At 37.9% G+C, this 19,233-nt stretch overlaps 1 protein-coding gene across 1 annotated transcript in view; it reads left to right on the top strand.

Annotated features, from left to right (window-relative positions):
* TSPAN2 (tetraspanin 2) overlaps positions 1-13,654 on the top strand; it is a 60,321-nt gene extending 46,667 nt beyond the window's left edge. Inside the window, exons 7-8 of the mRNA XM_023259023.2 lie at positions 8,525-8,608; positions 11,106-13,654. Coding sequence (XP_023114791.1) covers positions 8,525-8,608; positions 11,106-11,171 — 150 coding nt within the window. The 3' untranslated portion in view covers positions 11,172-13,654. The remainder of the gene's footprint in view (positions 1-8,524; positions 8,609-11,105) is intronic.
* The last annotated feature ends 5,579 nt before the right edge of the window (positions 13,655-19,233 follow it).

Genomic DNA, 19,233 nt, shown 5'->3' with positions numbered 1-19,233 from the left:
TAATTAGTGACCTAGAACACACACTATTTGAAAGTAATCAAGTTGAACAAAAGAGAAAAGAATTATGCAAAATAAGAATAGACTTAGGAAATTCAACGACTCCATCAAAAATAATAACATTTGTATTATAGGAGTCCCAGAAGAAAAGGGGGCAGAAAATTCATTTGAAGAAATAATAGCAGATAACTTCCCTAATCTGGGGAAGAAAACAGATACCCAGATCTAGTAGACACAGAAAACTCCCATCAAGATCAACAAAAGCAGGGGTGCTGGGTGGCTTGGCTGGTTAAGCATCCAACTTCAGCTCAAGTCTGAATCTCAGGGTTCTTGGGTTCGAGCTCCACATTGGCTCTGTGCTGACAGCTCAGAGCCTGGAGCCTGCTTCAGATTCTGTGTGTGTGTGTGTGTGTGTGTGTGTGTGTGTGTGTCTGCCCCTCCCAAACTCATGCACATGCTCTCTCTCTCTCTCTCTCAAAAATAAACATTAAAAAAAATACTTTTAAAAGAATCTACAAAAGCAGATCCACACCAAGACATATTGTAATTAAATTGGCAAAATATAGGGGCGCCTGCGTGGCGCAGTCGGTTAAGCGTCCGACTTCAGCCAGGTCACGATCTCGCGGTCCGTGAGTTCAAGCCCCGCGTCAGGCTCTGGGCTGATGGCTCAGAGCCTAGAGCCTGTTTCCGATTCTGTGTCTCCCTCTCTCTCTGCCCCTCCCCCGTTCATGCTCTGTCTCTCTCTGTGCCAAAAAAAATAAATAAACGTTGAAAAAAAAATTTAAAAAAAAATTGGCAAAATATAATAATAAAGAAAAACATTTAAAAGCAGCAAGAAAAGTCCGTAACTTACAACAGAAGACCCATAAGGCTAGCAGGGAATTTTTCAATAGAAACTTTCCAAGCCAGAGGGAGTAACATGATGTATTCAAAATGCCCAATGGGAAAAATCTGCAGCAAAGAATACTCTATCCAACAAGAATACTCTTATCATTCAGAATAAGAGAGATAAAGTGTTCCCAGGGAAACAAAAACTAAAGGAGTTCATGACAACTAAACCAACTCTGCAAGAAATATTAAAGGGGACTCTTCGAGTGGAAAAAAAAAGAGACCAAAAGTAAGAGTATAGAGGTAAGATATACAAAAGGAGTAAAAAATGAATATTTCTGTAAAAAATCATTCAAGGAAATCACAAAAAACGGTTATAAAATATAATAATATATACCTAAAACCTGAGGAGGAAAAAACAATGGGTTCAAACTTAAATAACCATCAACTAAATATAGACCGCTATGTGCAGAAGCTTTTATATACAAACCTAATGGTAACCATATATCAAAAGCCACTAGGGGCACCTCAGTGGCTCGGTCACTTAAGCCTCTGACTTTGGCTCGGGTCATGATCTTGCAGTTTGTGGTTCAAGCCCCACATCAGGCTCTGTGCTAATAGCTCAGAGCCTGGAGCCTGCTTTGCATCCTGTGTCTCCCCCTCTCTCTGCCTCTCCCCTGCTTACACTCTGTCTTTCTCTCAAAAATAAATAAACATTAAAAAATAAAAAAATTAAAAAAAACACTAAGGGCACTTGGGTGGCTCAGTTAACCCTCTAACTCTTGATTTCGGCTCAGGTCATGATCTCATAGTCATGAGATCAAGCCCTGTGTCAGGCTCTGTACTGTGTGGAATCTGCTTGAGAATCTCTCTCTCTCTCTCTCTCTCTGTCCCCACTCCTCTCTCTCTACCCTTCCCCCTCTCTCTGAGAAAACACTAATAAATATGCAAAGAATAAAGAGAAAGAAATCCAAATATATCACTAAATAAAATCAGCAAGCTATGAAAGAATGACAAGAAAGGATGAAAGAAAATCTTCAGAAACAACCACAAAATAAAAAATAAAATGACAATAAATACATACCTATCAATAATTACTTTGAATGTAAATGAACTAAATTCTCCAATCAAAAGACATAGGGTGACCAAATGTTAAAAAAAAAAAAAAAAAAAAAAAGACCCATCCATATGCTGCCTACAAGAGACTCATTTTAGACCTAAAGACACATGCAAATTGAAAGTGAAAGGACAGAGAAACGCCTATTGGATGCAAATGGATGTCAAAAGAAAGCTGGAGTATTAATACTTACATTGGACAAACTAGACTTTAAAGACTGTAACAAGAGATGAAGAAGGGCACTATATCATAATAAAGGGGACAATCTAATAAGATATAACAATTGTAAATATTTATGCATCCAACAAGGAAACACCTAAGTATATAAAACAGTTAATAAAAAACAAAGGAATTAATTGATAGTAATGTAATAATAGTAGGACACTTTACCACCCCACTTACAACAATGGACAGATCATCAAGGAAATAATGGCTTTGAATGACCCACTGTACCAGATGAATTTAATAGATATATTCAGAAGATTTTATCCTAAAACAACAGAATACACATTATTTTCAAGTGCACATAGAACATTCTCCAGATCACATATTAGCCCACAAAAGAAGCCTCAACAAGTTCAAGATTGAAGTCATACCATGCATATTTCTGACAGCAACACTATGAAACAAAGTCAACCACAAGATAAAATCTGGAAAAACCACAAATACATGGAGCTTAAATAACATGCTACTAAACAATGAATGGGCCAACTAGGAAATAAAAGAAGAAATTAAAAATTACATGAAACAAATGGAAATGAAAACATAATGGTCCAAAACTCTGGGGTGCAGCAAAAGTGGTTCTAAGAGCAAAGTTTATAGCAATTCAGGCCTACCTTAAGAAGCAAGAGAAATCTCAAGTAAACAACCTAACCTTACAACTAAAGGAGCTAGAAGAAAACAAACAAAACCTAAAACCAGCAGAAGGAAGGAAATAATAAAGATTAGAGTAGAAATAAATGATACAGAAACTAAAAAAACAAGAGAACAAATCAATGAATCCAGGAGATGGTTCTTTGAAAAATCAATAAAATTGATAAATCTCTAGGCAGACTTATTTAGAAGAGAAATGACTCAAATAAATCTCAAATGAGAGAGGAAAAATAACAACCAACACCACAGATATACAAACTCATAAGATAATATTATGAAAAACTGTATGCTAACAAATTGGGCAACCTAAAAGAAATGGATAAATTCCTAGAAACCTATAAACTCCCACAGCTGAATCAGGAAGAAATAAAAAATTGAAGACTGAATACTAACAATGAAATTGAATCAGTAATTTTAAAACTCCCCAAAACCAAAAGTCCGGGACCAGATGGCTTTACAGGCAAATTCTACCAAACGTTTAAAGAAGAGTTAATACCTGTTCTTCTCAAACTATTCCAAAAAATAGAAAAGGAAGGAAAACTTCCAGATTCATTCTATAGGGCCAACATTACCCTGATACCAAAACCAAATGAAACACCACTAAAAAAGAGAACTGCAGGACAATATCCCTGATGAACTTGGATGCAAAATTTCTAAACAAAATACTAGTAAACTGAATCAAACAATACATGTAAAAATCACCATGATCAAGTGGGATCTGTTCTTGGTTTGCAAGGATGGTTCTATATTGGCTAATCAATCAGCATGATACATCACATCAATAAGAGAAAGGATAAGAACCATATGATCATTTCAATAGATGCTGATAAAGCATCTGACAAAGTACAACATCCATTCCTGATAAAAATCCCCAACAAAGTAGGGTTAGAGAGAACATACCTCAACATAATAAAGGCCATCTATGAAAAACCCACAGCTAACATCATCCTCAATGGCTAAACACTGAGAGATGTTCCCCTAAGGTCAGGAAGAAGACAAGGATGTCCACTCTCACCACTTTTATTCAACATGGTGCTGGAAGTCCTAACCACAGCAATCAGACAACAAAAAGAAATAATAGGCCTCCAAATCGGCAAGGAAGAAATCAAACTTTGACTATTTGTAGATGACATGAAACTATACGTGGAGAACCCAAAAGACTCCACCAATAGATAGATAGGTAGGTAGAATGAAAAACTGCCAGAACTGATAAACGAATTCAGCAAAGTCAAAGGATACAAAATCAGTGTACAGAAATCTGTTACATTTCTATACACCAATGATGAAGCAGCAGAAAGAGAAATGAAAATGCAATTTCTATCAAAATACCAGCAGCATTTTTCACAGGGCTAGAACAAACAATCCTAAAATTTGTATGGAACCACAAAAGACCCCAAATAGTCAAAGCAATCTTGAAAAAGAAAAGCAAAGCTGGAGGCATCATAAGTCCAGACTTCAAGTTATATTACAAAGCTGTAGTCATCAAAACAGTATGCTACTGGCACAAAAATAGACAACGCAGATCAATGGAACACAATAGAAAATCCAGAAACAAACCCACAGCTATAAGGTCGATTAATCTTCAACAAAGCAGGAAAGAATATCTGGTGGAAAAAGACAGTCTCTTCAACAAATGATGTTGGGAAAACTGGGTAGCAACATGCAAGAGAATGAAACTGGACCACTTTCTTACGCCAAACACAAAAATAAGTTCGAAATAGATGAAAGACCTAAATGGGAGACATGAAACCATCAAAATCCTAGAAGAGAGCACAAGCAGTAACTTCTTTGATATGGCCATAGCAACATTTTTCTAGATATGTCTCCTGAGGCAGGGAAACAAAAGCAAAAATAAACTATTTGGACTACATCAAAATGAAAAGCTCTGCACAGCGAAGAAACAACAAAACTAAAAGGCAACCTACAAAGTGGGAGATGATATTTGCAAGTGACAACTCTGATAAAGGGTTAGTATCCAAAATATATAAAGAATTTACAAAAACTCAACATCGCACACACAATTAACCCAATTGAAAAATGGGCAGAAGGTGTGGACATTTGTCAAAGAAGACATACAGATAGATGGCCAAAAGGCACATGAAAAAATGTCCAACATTACTTATTATGAGGAGAATGCAAATCAAAACTACAATGAGATATCACCTTATACCTGTAAGAATGACTAAAATCAACAATGCAAGAAAGAACAGGTGTTGGCAAGGATGTGGAGAAAAAGGAATTCTCATGCATGGTTGGTTGGAATGCAAACTGGTATAGTCACTGTGGAAAACAGTATGGATGTTCCTCAAAAAGTTAAAAATAGAACTACCTTATGACCCAGGAATCCCATTACTGGTATTTACCCAAAGAATACAAGAACACTAATTCAAAGTGATATATGCACCCCTCTGTTTATCGCAGCATTATCAACAGTAGCTAAAATATGGAAACAGCCCAAGTGTCCACTGATACTTACATATATATCATATATATATGTATGTATGTATATATATATACACACACACACATATATACATGTCATATATATACATATATATACATGTCATATATATATACATATATATGTCACTTTTTATATATATACGTATATGTGTATATATATATACATTATATATATATATATATACATATATAAAAATAGAATGAAACCTTGCCATTTACAATGACATGGATGCAGCTGGAGAGTATAATGCTAAGCAAAATAAGTCAGAGACAAATACCATATGATTTCAATCATATGTGGAATTTAAGAAACAAAACAAGCAAAGAAGAAAAATAAGAGAGACAAATCAAGAAACAGACTCTTAATTGTAGAGAACAAACTGATGGTTACCAGAGGGGAGGTGGGGGGGGGGGATGGGTGAAATAGGTAAAGGGAATCAAAGAGTGCACTTGTAGTGATGAGCACAAGGTGATGTATGGAAGTGTTGAATTACTATATTGTATACCTAAAACTAATACAACACTCTATGTTAAGCAATTGGAATTAAAATAAAAACTTAAATTTAAAAAGAAATTTAAATAGACTAATGAGTTGAGTATGTCCATGCCCTTTATCCAGAAATTCCACTCGTCAATTTATTTTAAGGAAAATAAATCAGAGATAGGGAGAGAGGTATGGTATCACTGCAGTGTTATTCATGAGAACAAAATACTGAATAGGCCATTAATGTGTAACAAGAGGGGACTGTCTAAATTATGTACTCTCATATGATAAATTATAGCCACTAAAAACCACTATTGCAAAGAATTTTTGATGAAAGTAGTTTCAAAGTCCTAATGTTAACTTTAAAAAGCACATAGTTGTATATAAAGAATTACCTAAGTGTGTGTTTGAGTTTAAAAATACACCACCTGAGTCATCTAGCTGGTTCTGTGGGTAGAGCATGCGACTCGATCTTGGGGTTATGTGTTTGAGCCCCACGCTGGGTGTGGAGATTACTTAAAAAAAATAAATATTTAAAAAAGGAATATACTCACAGTGTTGATGATTATCTTTAGTGTAGTAATACAAGTATGTCTTATTCTCTTTATTTTTTAATCTCTAGTATTTCCCCCTTACCCACAGGGGATATGTTGCAAGACTCCCAGTGGGTGGCTGAAACACAAATAACACCAAACCCTGTATAAAGGGTCTTTATATAAACCCTATATATGTGGTGTCATACATACCTGTGATAAAGTTTAATTTATAAATGAGGCACAGTAAGACATTAACAATAATAATAAAATAAAACAATAATAATAATGCAATGTAATAAAAGTTATGTGACTAGTCTCTTTCTCACTCAAAACGTCTTACTGTGCTGTACTTACCTTGTTCTTGTGATGTGAGATGATAAAATACCCATGTGATGAGATAAACGAGGTGAATGACAGACGTTGTGATGTAGCATTAGTCTACTAATGACCTAATGGTATGTCACGGGAAGGATCATCTGCTCCCAGACCCATGGAACCATGGGTAACCAGCTGCAAAAGCGAAACCACAGATAAGGGGGAACTACTGTATTTCCCAAATTTCAACAGGAAGCACCTATTTCTTTTATAAGGAAGTAAACCAGTACAAGTTACTTTTCCAAAAAGAAGCTGGCTTTGAAAGCAAGGATGGAATATGGGTAGTGCTAGAGGAGGACAGTCGTGGAGGGGATTGTTTTGTTTTAGACTGAGGAACACGGGCATGGTGTCATAACGATGAGTGGGAATGTCAATGGAGAAGTAGAGGCAAAATAAGAAAGATAACGGACAGCACAGGCTTCCTGAGGAGATGACCGGGAAAGAGATCCGGCTCCAGTAAAGGGATTAACTTTCAACAGAGATGTGTACTTGGCTTTGATGAGATAGAAATAAGAGCAGTGTTGCCTTGTTCACTCTGCGTGCTCACTGCCTACAACAGTGCCTGGCACTGAGTGAATGGAGCGTGTAAGTCTTATAGGTGAAGGAGGGGAAGGTTGAGGAATTTTCTCCAACAGCTGCAGTCGTGTATTATAATGTATTATTTTTTCTGTGGGTCTGTATCCTTCTCTAAACTGTGAGCTCCCTGGGGTACCTGGGTGGCCCAGTTGATTAAACGACTGACCCTTGATTTCGGCTCAGGTCATGCATGATCTCACAGTTCATGAGTTTGAGCCCCGAATCTGCACTCAAACTGCAGAGCCTTCTTGGGATTCTCTCTTTCCCTCTCTCTCTGCCCTTCCCCTGCTCGCTTGCTCTCTTCCTCTCTCATAAAATATATCAATAAACTAAATAAACTGCCAGCTCCCTAAGGGCAGAAGAAGTCAAGTCTTATTATCTCCATATCTACCACACCATTCCAGTGACTGACTGATGAAGGTAGATTGCTCAAGAAATGTTTGTTGGATGAATGAATGATGAATGAATACGGTATGATAGGAGACCTGAAGATTGTGGTAAGGGTTTCATATAGCTTATGTGGGTATTAGAGGGAACTAACCAGTGACAAGTAAAAGGACCTGGGCAGCCTACAGACAAAATTGAATAGAGAGCATACCTCTGTACTTAAAAGGATTCCAGAGAGAAGCTGGAGAAACTAATTATAAGTGGTCTGTTCTTTTCCCTGTCCAATTATCCCCCTTTCTTTTAACCTGCCCTGCACACGTCTCTGTGGGCACAGATGAAAGGATAGAGACCCACCCAGCCCAGCCATCATTGAAAAGAGTTGGTCCTCTAACTGCTAACATTTGGTTTCCCTTTGTTTAATTCGGACCTGTACAGTCTTTTAAGCCTCTTACTAAGTAATCCCTACCTTGCATAGTAAATTGGACGAAGTATGTAGAAAGTCTTTTAAACTATTAATGGCAATAAAAAAAAAAGCAAGGAGCTATTATCTGGGGGATATTTTACTTATTTTTATATGCTGAAAGTGAGAAGATGCCCTAAATTTTTAAATGCTTCAGGTCCTAGAATCGCTTCCCCCAGCCAGGTTTCAGGGTTCTGAAGCAGCCATTGGCCTAAATAGGAACATTTTACCAAAATGATAGGATTATATGTTTTCCCCAATATACATTTTTGCTTTAAGGTTATCAGAATGATGCTAAGAGGAGTGGTTTGGATGTGAGCAGAAGCTGACATGGAAAAACTGCTCTGTAGAGAAGGAAAGGGTTGGATCAGAGTGATGATTCACAGATACAATCATTTGTTATTCCTTTTTTTTTTTTCCCAAAACAGAATTGCATTGATGAAATTGAGGCCATAATCAGCATTAAACTCCAGCTCATCGGAATTGTCGGCATTGGAATCGCAGGTCTCACGGTGAGAAAGTTCCAGAACTTACCTCTTTTGCGCTCTAAGAAGCCTTTGTATGTTGTTTGTCTTCCAGTGTGATACGGCAATACCTTAGGAGAGATTTCTCATAAAAGACAGACACTGTTGACAGGACATCTTCTAAGAACAAAGCTTATTAGATATATCAAGACTTAGTTCTCTAAAATATGATACAGGTTTTTTTTTTAACATTTATTTATTTTTGAGAGACAGAGAGAGACAGACCGTGAGCAGGGGAGAGGCAGGGAGAGAGGGAGACACAGAATCCGAAGGAGGCTCCAGGCTCCGAGCTGTCAGCACAGAGCCTGATGTGGGGCTCGAACCCACACACCGCGAGTTCATGACCTGAGCTGAAGTCAGACGCTCGACCGACTGAGCCACCCAGGCGCCCCGACACAGATGTTAACTTTAAACAAATTATGACCTTGAGTTTATCATTGTAATAACTTGCTGCTTTAAGGCCACCAAACTTATACTAGACAAGTGATTTTCAATTCTGGTCTCTTCTTACTCTTAGGAATTTATAACAGCATACCACATTAATCCCTCTCACTTATGATTTGCAGATGTGGTGATTAATAGTGTAAACTCTGGCGTCACCCTGTCTGGATTCAGCTCCTAGCTCCACTACCTGTGAGCCCTGGGATCATGGGGTAGTTTCTTAATGTCTCTATTCTTCAATTCCCTCATCTGTGAAATGAGAATTTTAATGTACCAACCTAAAGTATTCTTCCAAATTAACCCCTATAAAGTGTCTGGAACATAACACTCATAGATGCTCCCTCTATACATAGTCTGAGGGTTCCCAAGCCCAGAATCCAGGCAAAGGGCGTAACACACGCAGAGTGTGAAGCCAAGTGCAACCAGCGCCTGCAGGCAGCTCAGTGCCTCGAAAGTATGTGTGTGCAAGAATTGAGAGGCCGGAGGATGTGAGAGGAGCAGCAAGAGATGACACTGAAGAGCGTGTGAGGGTCCACACAACTGTGGTCTCTGTGTGCCCTTTAGAAAGGCTGGGCTTCATCCTTAAGGTAGAAGGAAGCCACCAAGGGTTAGAAGGGCCTGTGGTTGCCAAGTAGAGACAAGTTGGAGGGAAATGAGGTTGGAATCAGGCCAGTAAAGAGGTGATTTCCACTGTCCAGGAGTTGAGTGATATTCACTAATGCCAAGGCAGTACTTACCCTCTGGCTCTCTATGTAGATTAATTCATGGCATGAGCATAAGGGAATTAATTACGAGGAAAATCAATGAATTGGCGGTTTTTCAGGACACACCAGCATCTGCCCTCTTTTCTGTATTTCGAGCGCAGAGGAGTGGGACGTGTGGGTGAAATACTATGCTGAGGACCCCCCAGTCCAGGGCCGTCTCTCAGGCCCTCCTCGCCTGCTCTGGGGCTAGCCCAGTTGCTACTCTGTGGCTTCCTGAGGACAATTTTTAGGCAGAAGACTTGAAAATGCACTGCATCACAGAGGTATCAGATAGATGCTCCTAACAACTCTACAGTCTCAGTTAGCGAGCATCCTACAGGCAGTCACCCCTGACTCGTGACAGTGGCAGGACAAGGCTGAAAAAGTTCTTTAGAGTACAGCCAGGATGAAGCAGGGGTTGTAGCCAACCAACCTTCACAACCACACTCAAAGGGGAATGCCTTCTACTGGTCTTGAATCAGCTCCCCCCGGAGTTTCTTCCTAAATTCCTTTCTTCTTAAGTGTAATCAGTTAACCAGATGTCCATTAGGTGTCTCCCCTGCCATGCGCTGGTACCATCAGCGAGGAGCTTGGAGCCCTGCTGCTGGCTCTTCTCCTACTTAAGCCTACCCCTTCCCTTCCAAAAGAACAGATAATACGTGTCTTTTTAAACTTAGCATTTATAGATTCTGGTCCGATGTAGGGTAGGATCAAGGAGGGAATGGTATGGATTTCTTGAAACAAACATTGACAGTCATTTATCAACATTGCACCCACAGATGACATTCCGTAGGCTCTGCAAAACTGTAGGGGAAATTACTGAGAACAAGAAAGATCTTTTGACATCCTTCTATTCAAACCATACCAGTGGCTGTTGGTTTGGCCAGGTGTTTGGCTTTTCCCAGAATTATCCAAGAGGTAGAAGTAATACCAGAATTCCAACACCTCAGTTTATGCTTTGGGGAAACTGTGGAGTTAAATAGTGAAGCATCATTTGTACCTTAAAATGGACCAAGAATGAAGAGATGCTTCACTTTGTCATATGTGGTCAAAGCTGCAAAAATTCGAAACTTTTCCAATGACAGAAAACTCTTTAGACCAAAGTGTAAACAACTAATAAATAGTTGATATGTTAATATGGAAGCCTTTAACCTGCAGCCATAAATAAGTATTATATATAAAAGTGCCATTTATAGCCAGTAGTGGTTGTAATTATTTGTTAGACACCCAGGCAGTTTGCTGACCTTTTCATCAATTTTTATCATTCGAAAGTCATTAACAAGTGGTTCCTTCTTTTTCAGATCTTTGGCATGATATTCAGCATGGTCCTTTGCTGTGCAATCCGAAACTCACGAGATGTGATATGAAGCTACTTCGACATGAAAACTGCAATCGAGAGCTTTCATACAGCTGTCACAGGACCTGGCTCCTGGCTCATTTTTAATACTCAAAGGACATTAGGATCTTAAAATAATTTGCTGTCAATTGTACATTTGCACATGTATGTATGTTTGGCTCATTCCTCGTTTACCCCTTGAGTGAATGCTCTGTGTGTTGACTGACAGCATATTCATGTGTGATCTGTGTGTTTCTGGTAAACGCATTATACAGAATGAAATCTGTTGGCTGAAAATTCCTGGTTCTTGTTATGTTAGAGGAACAATCTATTTAACTCTCAGAAAAAAGATCATAAAACTTTGATACACTTTAAAAAACTTGGCTATTTAGAAGAAGTGATAATGGGTCATTCTCTCAGATTCTAGCCATAGAAAGTTAGATACAGAGAATTCAGGGATTTCTAGTTAACAGAAGCAGTAAGTTATGGGAATTGAGAGATCGTGGCGGGGTGCTAAAATTGACTGCCTCTGAGTTGGGTGTCAGGGTTTCCTGGGATTTTTTTTATATACATACTCTCCCCAGAACACAGTAAGCCACAGTTTTAGAACTAAACACATCTGTAAAACTAAATATAGCATGGAAAATCTTATTTGAATAACTCATACTTTCCTAGTATTTAAAAACAAAAAACTCCCTCTGGAAAGAGTGGTCACACAGACAATCATGTGCCCTATAAAAGTGAGTGTTTTTAGGACTTCAAAAAAAAAAAAAAACCTTTTAATAACTTTTGGAAGACATTTTTTTTCTTATGTAAGTACACTTAAACATTGCTTTATTACTTACTTTCCTTTTCTGACTCTGTTCTGAACTACAGCAACCCTCACACAAACAAAAGGGCTTTTATCTCAAATTTTTCCGTGTTTCTCCAAATGTAAAGATAGAAAGACTAAAGCCAGAGATCTGGCAGTTGCAATTAGTGGGAAAGAGAATTTTCATGGGCACTGTATCCTTGAAATACCTCATAACTTGAGTTTCCATATTTTCCTAATTTTTTCTATTTTTCTTACTCACCTAGAGAATTCTTCTTCATAGATTATGAACTATAGATTCCACCACTTAGGAAAACAAAACCCTTCCTAATTCAAATATTATAAGCATCCTTGGCCAAACCAAAATAGAGAAAGAAAAGCATCTACTAGTTGTGTGCACACAGCAGAGACAAGCTAAGGAAATTAAAATCTTTAAACACACAGAACAGAAATATGTTTTTCCTGTGTTAAGCCGCCTATAAAAATAAAATTTTCGTATTCTTCATGATCTTGATGCTTTCATTTTGGTATGTAAACCCAAAGATAAGATCTAAACTGACATTATTTGTCCATTTTTAACAACTTGGTACCTTTAGTAGATCATGGAGGGTTTTTTTAAATTATTATTATTACATTTGAAAAAGCCACCCAAAAGCGAAAGTGCTGGGGACTTTGGAAGCCCCTGAGTAAGTTCACAGGCCTGTGAGAACACAATCTTTGGGTGCGCACTAAAGCAAAGTGCTCAGTCCCAAGAAACTTTTACAAAACGATTTGCTGAAAAGACCTAATTGCTACAAATAGTCTCAATCACATAGAGAACCACTCTTCCACCCTACTTGCTACTGCGACTAACTTGGGAGGAAGCTTTTCTAGAAAGAAAGCCTGGAAGCAAGCTAATTTAATCGTACGTGGCTACTTTACAGTGTTTATAGCTGATGCAAAGATGATTTTAAGAAAGTCACTTTAACTTTAAAGATTATTTTAAGAAAGTCACGTGTAAACGTGAAATAGATGTTTATACCCCAGTAGGTGACAAATACAACCTTTGAGGCAAAGAACAAACCGTCCATCTCTCTTGCTGGCTTTAGTTCATCCGTCTACCTGAAGACAGACCCAAGTGCATACCCGGGTTTCTTGCAGTTCAGAATCGTCTCTGATTCAACAAAACTGAGTTTCACTCCATATCTGAATTAACAACCTTAAAGAAGACTGGTTAAAAGAGGAAGAGTAGAGATCTGTTCCATAAATGATTAATGTACCCCTTTGGGGAGTAATTTTTCAGAAATATGTGCCATGAGTAAAACTAGAGAATTCCACCTCTGAGTGAGGGTAGATTTATATATATCCTGAATCTATATATATCTTGAATTCCTATATATCTTGAATCTATATATGTCTTGAATCTATATATCTTGAATATATAACTCTTGGATACATACATATGTAACTTGAATATATGTATACATGCATGTATGTATAGACATACATACATGCATGTATATATATATGTGTGCATATATATATATATATATACACACACACACACACACACATATATAAATTTTTGGTTATGTCTGTTTACCTGAACTGATTTGAGATCAGACTCAAACATATTCTTAAGCATCTGGTGCCAAGTCACTGAATTAAAATTTCTTGATGAACTATTTTAAGTTATTTCAAATTAAATTTTCTACGTACTGGAATTGTTTGTTTGATTTTATCTTAAAATTCTATTCTATCTGTATACACCCCTTTACACAACCTTTCCAAATGTCCAACTACCAAAACGATACGGTTAAAAAAGGCAGGAGTAGCAATCCTTCTATAGTTTATTGTGAGGAGCTGGACGTAAAAGCAACACCCTAAGGACATTCAAGCAAATAGCACTATTTCCTTTAACGTTGTTTCATCTCTTCCCCAGAGTCGCTCCTTTGTTGTCCATGGTTCAATCTGGGAAGCCAGACACTGCTCCTGGGGCCATCACAGTCCCCCCCCGCGCAGTCATGGAGATAGTTCTTTGCCCGTGTGCCTTGCTAATAGGTTTGCTTGATGAGAATAAGGCTGGTGGGAAGACAGCAGTGAAGGAGATCTCTTCCCTTCTGAAGTAAGTATCAAAGGTTAAAAGGAAGAGGCACCCTTGGAAATTCAGGCAGTGCACCCCAACTTCCCTGGTTCACTGCTCCGTTGACATCCCTTTGAGGGAGCATTTGTGGGCCCTCGAAGCTAGTCACTTAACTACACCATCTTAGTTTGGACTCATCAAAATCAAATTTGTATTAAGGTATATTTTAAGGGGAACAAACGTTTTCTACTTTCTCTCAACATGATTTTATTTTTTCCTATAAAATGTACCTGTAAATTATTATATGTAGGTGTCCGCTGAAAGATAAAAAGGACTACACTACTACCAAATATTATTAATCATTCTGTTGGTAGCCTCATTGCTAACAAAAGTTAAATGCATTCCAGGAAACCACTATTCCAATGGCTATCTCCTGGGGACACAGAAAGCATGACATAGAGAAGCAGTATGTCGCAAAGCAAACTCTATGTTGATTTCATAAAGTTTTTAGCCAGAAACCCATCTGAAGCTTTGATATTTGTTTTTTGGGTTTTTTTTCGTGTATAATTTAATGATGGTTTTACTTACATTAAACAGAAGAAATTTAAATTAAAAGAAATAACCAACGAAATGCTTAGCAAACCTGGCAACTAATGAGTATCACCTAAATTGTTATATTTATTACATTGATCAGGACTTTCTGTTAATTACAAATCAAATATGCATCATTGTGCACAACTGAATATAACTTCTGCATGATACCAAATACCTACCTGAACACATTCATTTGTTGAATTAATCAATAGTCTTTGATCTAGTTCCCCATTCTATTTTAATTCAAAGACTTGTTATCAGTAGCCAGAGCCAGAGTCCCTCTATATTCCCCTCGGCCTGCTCTGCCTTACAAGATGCAACCCACTCTAATATTAGAATTTTTTTCTTTACTTTATTTGGGGGCTACTATTTTATACATTTGAAAATCTCTTTGCAACATACTGATATGCTAAGATGAACAAGAGAAGTCTCTGCCTTCAAGAAGCTTAGGGTGGAAAAAAGGCAGGCAAATAGAACCCCCGTGAGGTTAAGTGCTGTGATAATCGTTGACCACGCGTGGGCCTTCTTGACCTTGGAGAGGATGGTCAGGTGAGAGAGGTTTCCTAAGTTCTGAGGCCTCTAAACTGAGTCCTGAAGGACTCCTAACACATTAGCCAAGTAAAAAGTAATAGGAGTCGAGAAGAAAAGGGGATCTTTGGTGGAACAATATACAAGAAGACCCTGAATCAGAGAGCATGGAAGCTTTCCAAGAGGGCATGTCAAGAAGACATGAAGAGATGAAGGGCCCCGTTAAACTGTACCAAGGTGTCTTATCTCTGTACAGAGATCATAGGAAATACTTTATTTTCACATATTGTGATCTTTATTTTTTCTTTTAATTTAAATTTGAGTTAACATAGAGTGCACTATGGGTTTCAGTGCAATTCAGTGATTCATCACTTACACTCCATGCTAATCACAAGTGCCCTCCTTAGTACCCACCATCCATCTAGCCCATTCCCCACCCACCTCCCTCCATCAACCCATAGTTTGTTCTCTATCATTAAGAGTCTCTTGTGGTTTGTCCCCTTCTCTTCTCTTTTCCCCCCTTCCCATGCGTACATCTCTTTTGTTTCTTAAATTCCACATATGAGTGAAGTCATTTGGTATTTGTCTTTCTCTGACCTATTTCGCTTAGCATTATAATTATACTCTTTAGATCGATCCATATCGTTGCAAATGGCAAGATTTCCTTCTTTTTACGGCAGAATAATATTCCATTGTATATGCACACATCACATCTTCTTTATCCAGTCATCTGTCAGTGGACACTTGGGCTGTTCCATAATTTGGCTATTGTAAATAATACTAGTATAAGCATCAGGGTGCACATATCCCTTTGCATTAGTATTTTTGTATTCTTTGGGTAAATACCTAGTAATGTAATTGCTGGCTCATAGAGTAGTTCTATTTTTAACTTTCTGAGGAAGCTCCATACTATTTTCCAGAGTGGCTGCGCCAGCTTGCATTGCCACCAACAATGCAAAAGAGATCCTCTTTCTCCGCATCCTTGCCAACACCTGTTGTTTCTTGTTAATTCTAGCCATTCTGAGAGATGTGAGGTGGTATCTCATAATGATTTTGATTTGTATTTCCCTGATGAAGAGTAGCATTGAGCATCTTTTCATGTGTCTGTTAGCCATCTGGATGTCTTCTTTGGAAAAGTGTCTATTTGTGTCTTCTGCCTCTTTCTTCACTGGGTTGTTTTGGAGGTGTTAAGTGTGATAAGTTCTTCATAGATTTTGGATACTAACCCTTTATCAGATAGGTCATTGGCAAATATCTTCTCCCACTCCATAGGCTGCCTTTTAGTTTTGTTGATTGTTTCTTTCACTGTGCAGAAGCTTTTTATCTTGATGAGGTCCCAGTAGTTCATTTTTGCTTTTGTTTCCCTTATCTTCAGCAATGTGCCTAGTAAGAAGTTGCTCCAACCAAGGTCAAAGAGGTTCCTGCCTGTGTTCTCTGGATTTTGATGGTTTCCTGTCTTAAATTAAGCTGTTTCATCCATTTTGAATTTATTTTTGTGTATGGTGCAAGAATGTGGTCCAGTTTCATTTTTCTGCATGTTGCTGTCCGGTTTTCCCAACACCATTTGTTGAAGAGATTGCCTTTTTTCCATTGGATATTCTTTCCTGCTTTGTTGAAGATAAATTAACCATATAGTTGTGGGTCAATTTCTGGGTTTTCTATTCTGTTCCATTGATGCATGTGTCTGTTTTTGTGCCAGGACCATACTGTCTTGATCACTAGCTCTGTAATGTAGCTTGAAGTCTGGACTCGTGATGCCTTCAGTTTTGTTTTTCTTTTTCAGGACTACTTTGGCTATTCAGGGTCTTTTGTGGTTCCACGCAAATTTTAGGATTGTTTGTTCTAGCCCTGTGAAGAATGCTGGTGGTATGATGACAGCGATTGCATTAAATGTGTAGATTGCTTTGGGTAGTATTGACATTTTAACAATATTTGTTCTTCCTATCCAGAAGCATGGAATGCCTTTCCGTTTGGGTCTTCTTCAATTTCTTTCATAAGTGTTCTATAGTTTTCAAAGTATAGATCTTTTACCACTTTAGTTAGGTTTATTCCTAGGTGTCTTATTGTTTTTGGTGCAGTTGAAAATGGGATCGATTCCTTGATTTATTTTTCTGTTGCTTCATTACTGGTATATAGTAATGCCACAGATTTCTGCACGTTGATTTTATATCCTGCTACTTTGCTGAATCATGTTTTCTAGCAATTTTTTGGTGGGGTCTTTCAGATTTTCTTTTTTTATTATTTTTTTAATGTTTATTTATTCTTGAGAGAGAGACAGAGCATGAACAGGGGAGGAGCAGAGAGAGAGAGACAGACAGACAAACAGACAGAATCCAAAGCGGGCTCCAGGCTCTGAGTTGTCAGCATAGAGCTGAACTTGGGGCCTGAGCCCACACACCGTGAGATCATGACCTGAGCCGAAGTCAGACACGCAACCAAGTGAGCCACCCAGGTGCCCCCAGATTTTCTACATAGAGTATCATGTCGTCTGCAAAAAAATGAAAGTTTGACTTCTTCTTTCCTTTCTTTTTGTTGTCTGATTGCTGAGGCTAAGATTTCCAGTACATGTTAATAGTAGTGGTGAGAGTGGAAATCCTGTCTTCTCCTCACTGTAAGGGAAAGGCTCTCAGTTTTTCCCCACTGAGGATGATATTAGCTGTGGGTCTTTCATATATGGCCTTTGTGATGTTAAGGTATGTTCCATCTATCCATACTTTATTGAGGGGTTTCATCAAGAATGGATTCTGTATTTTGTCAAATGCTTTCTCTGCATCTATTGACAGGATCATATGGTTCTTTTATCCTTTTTTTTTTTAATTAAAGTGGTGTATCAAGTTAATTGATTTGTGGATACTGAACCAGCCCTGCAGCCCAGGAATAAATCCCACTTGATCATGGTGAATGATTCTTTCAGTGTACTGTTGAATTCGGTTTGCCAGTATCTTCTTGAGAATTTTTGAATCCACGTTCATCAAGGATATTGGCCTGTAATTCTCCTTTTCTGGTGGAGTCTTTGGTTTTGGAATCAAGGTAATGCTGGCTTCATAGAATGACTTTGGAAGTTTTCCTTCTATTTCTGTTTTTTGGAACAGTTTGAGAAAATAGATGTTAACTCTTTAAGTGTTTGGTAGAATTCCCCTGGGAAGCCATCTGGCCCAGGTCTCTTGTTTGTTGGGAGATTTTTGATTACTGATTCAATTTCTATACTGATTAGGTGTCTGTTCCTAGGTTTTCTGTTTCCTCCTGTTTCAGTTTTGGTAGTTTGTGAGTTATTAGGAATTTGTCCATCTCTTCCAGATTGTCCACTTTGTTGGCATATAATTTTTCATAGTATTCTCTTACAATTGTTTGTATTTCTGTGGTGTTGTGATTTCTCCTCTTTAATTTGTGATTTTATCTATTTGGGTCCTCTTTTCTTTTTGATAAGTCTGGCTAGAGGGTTATCAATTTTGTTAATTCTTTCGAAGAAACGGCTCTTAGTTTCATTGATGTGTTCTACTGTTTTTTTTTCGTGTGTTTGTTTGTTTCTATATCATTTCTATTCTTTATTATTTCCCTTCTTCTGCTGGCTTTAGGCTTTATTTGCTGTTCCTTTTCTAGATCCTCTAGGTGTAAGTTTAGTTTGTGTATTTGGGACCTTTCTTACTTTTTGAGATAAGCCTGAATTGCAATATACTTCCCTCTTAGGACTGCCTTTGCTGCATCCCAAGGGTTTGGGATTGTCATGTTTTTATTTTCATTTGCTTCCATGTATTTCTTTAATTTCTTCTTTAATTTACTGGTTAACCCATTCATTCTTCAGTAGGATGTTCTTTAACCTCCCTGTATTTGAGGGCTTTCCAAATTTTTTCTTGTGGTTGACCTCAAGTTTCACAGTGTTGTGATCTGAAAACGTGCATGGTATGATCTCAGTCTTTTGTACTTGTTGAGGGCTTATTTGTGACCCAGTATGTGATCTATTCTGGAGAATATTCCATGTACCCTCAAAAAGAATGTGCATTCTGTTGATTTGAGATGAAATGTTCTGAGTAATATCTGTTAAGTCCATCCAGTCCAGTGTGTCATTCAAAGCCATTGTTTCCTTGTTGATTTTCTGCT

Source organism: Felis catus, chromosome C1, assembly GCF_018350175.1.
Source record: "Felis catus isolate Fca126 chromosome C1, F.catus_Fca126_mat1.0, whole genome shotgun sequence".
Classification (NCBI taxonomy): Eukaryota; Metazoa; Chordata; class Mammalia; order Carnivora; family Felidae; genus Felis; species Felis catus.
This window is presented reverse-complemented; position numbering and strand designations above follow the sequence as displayed.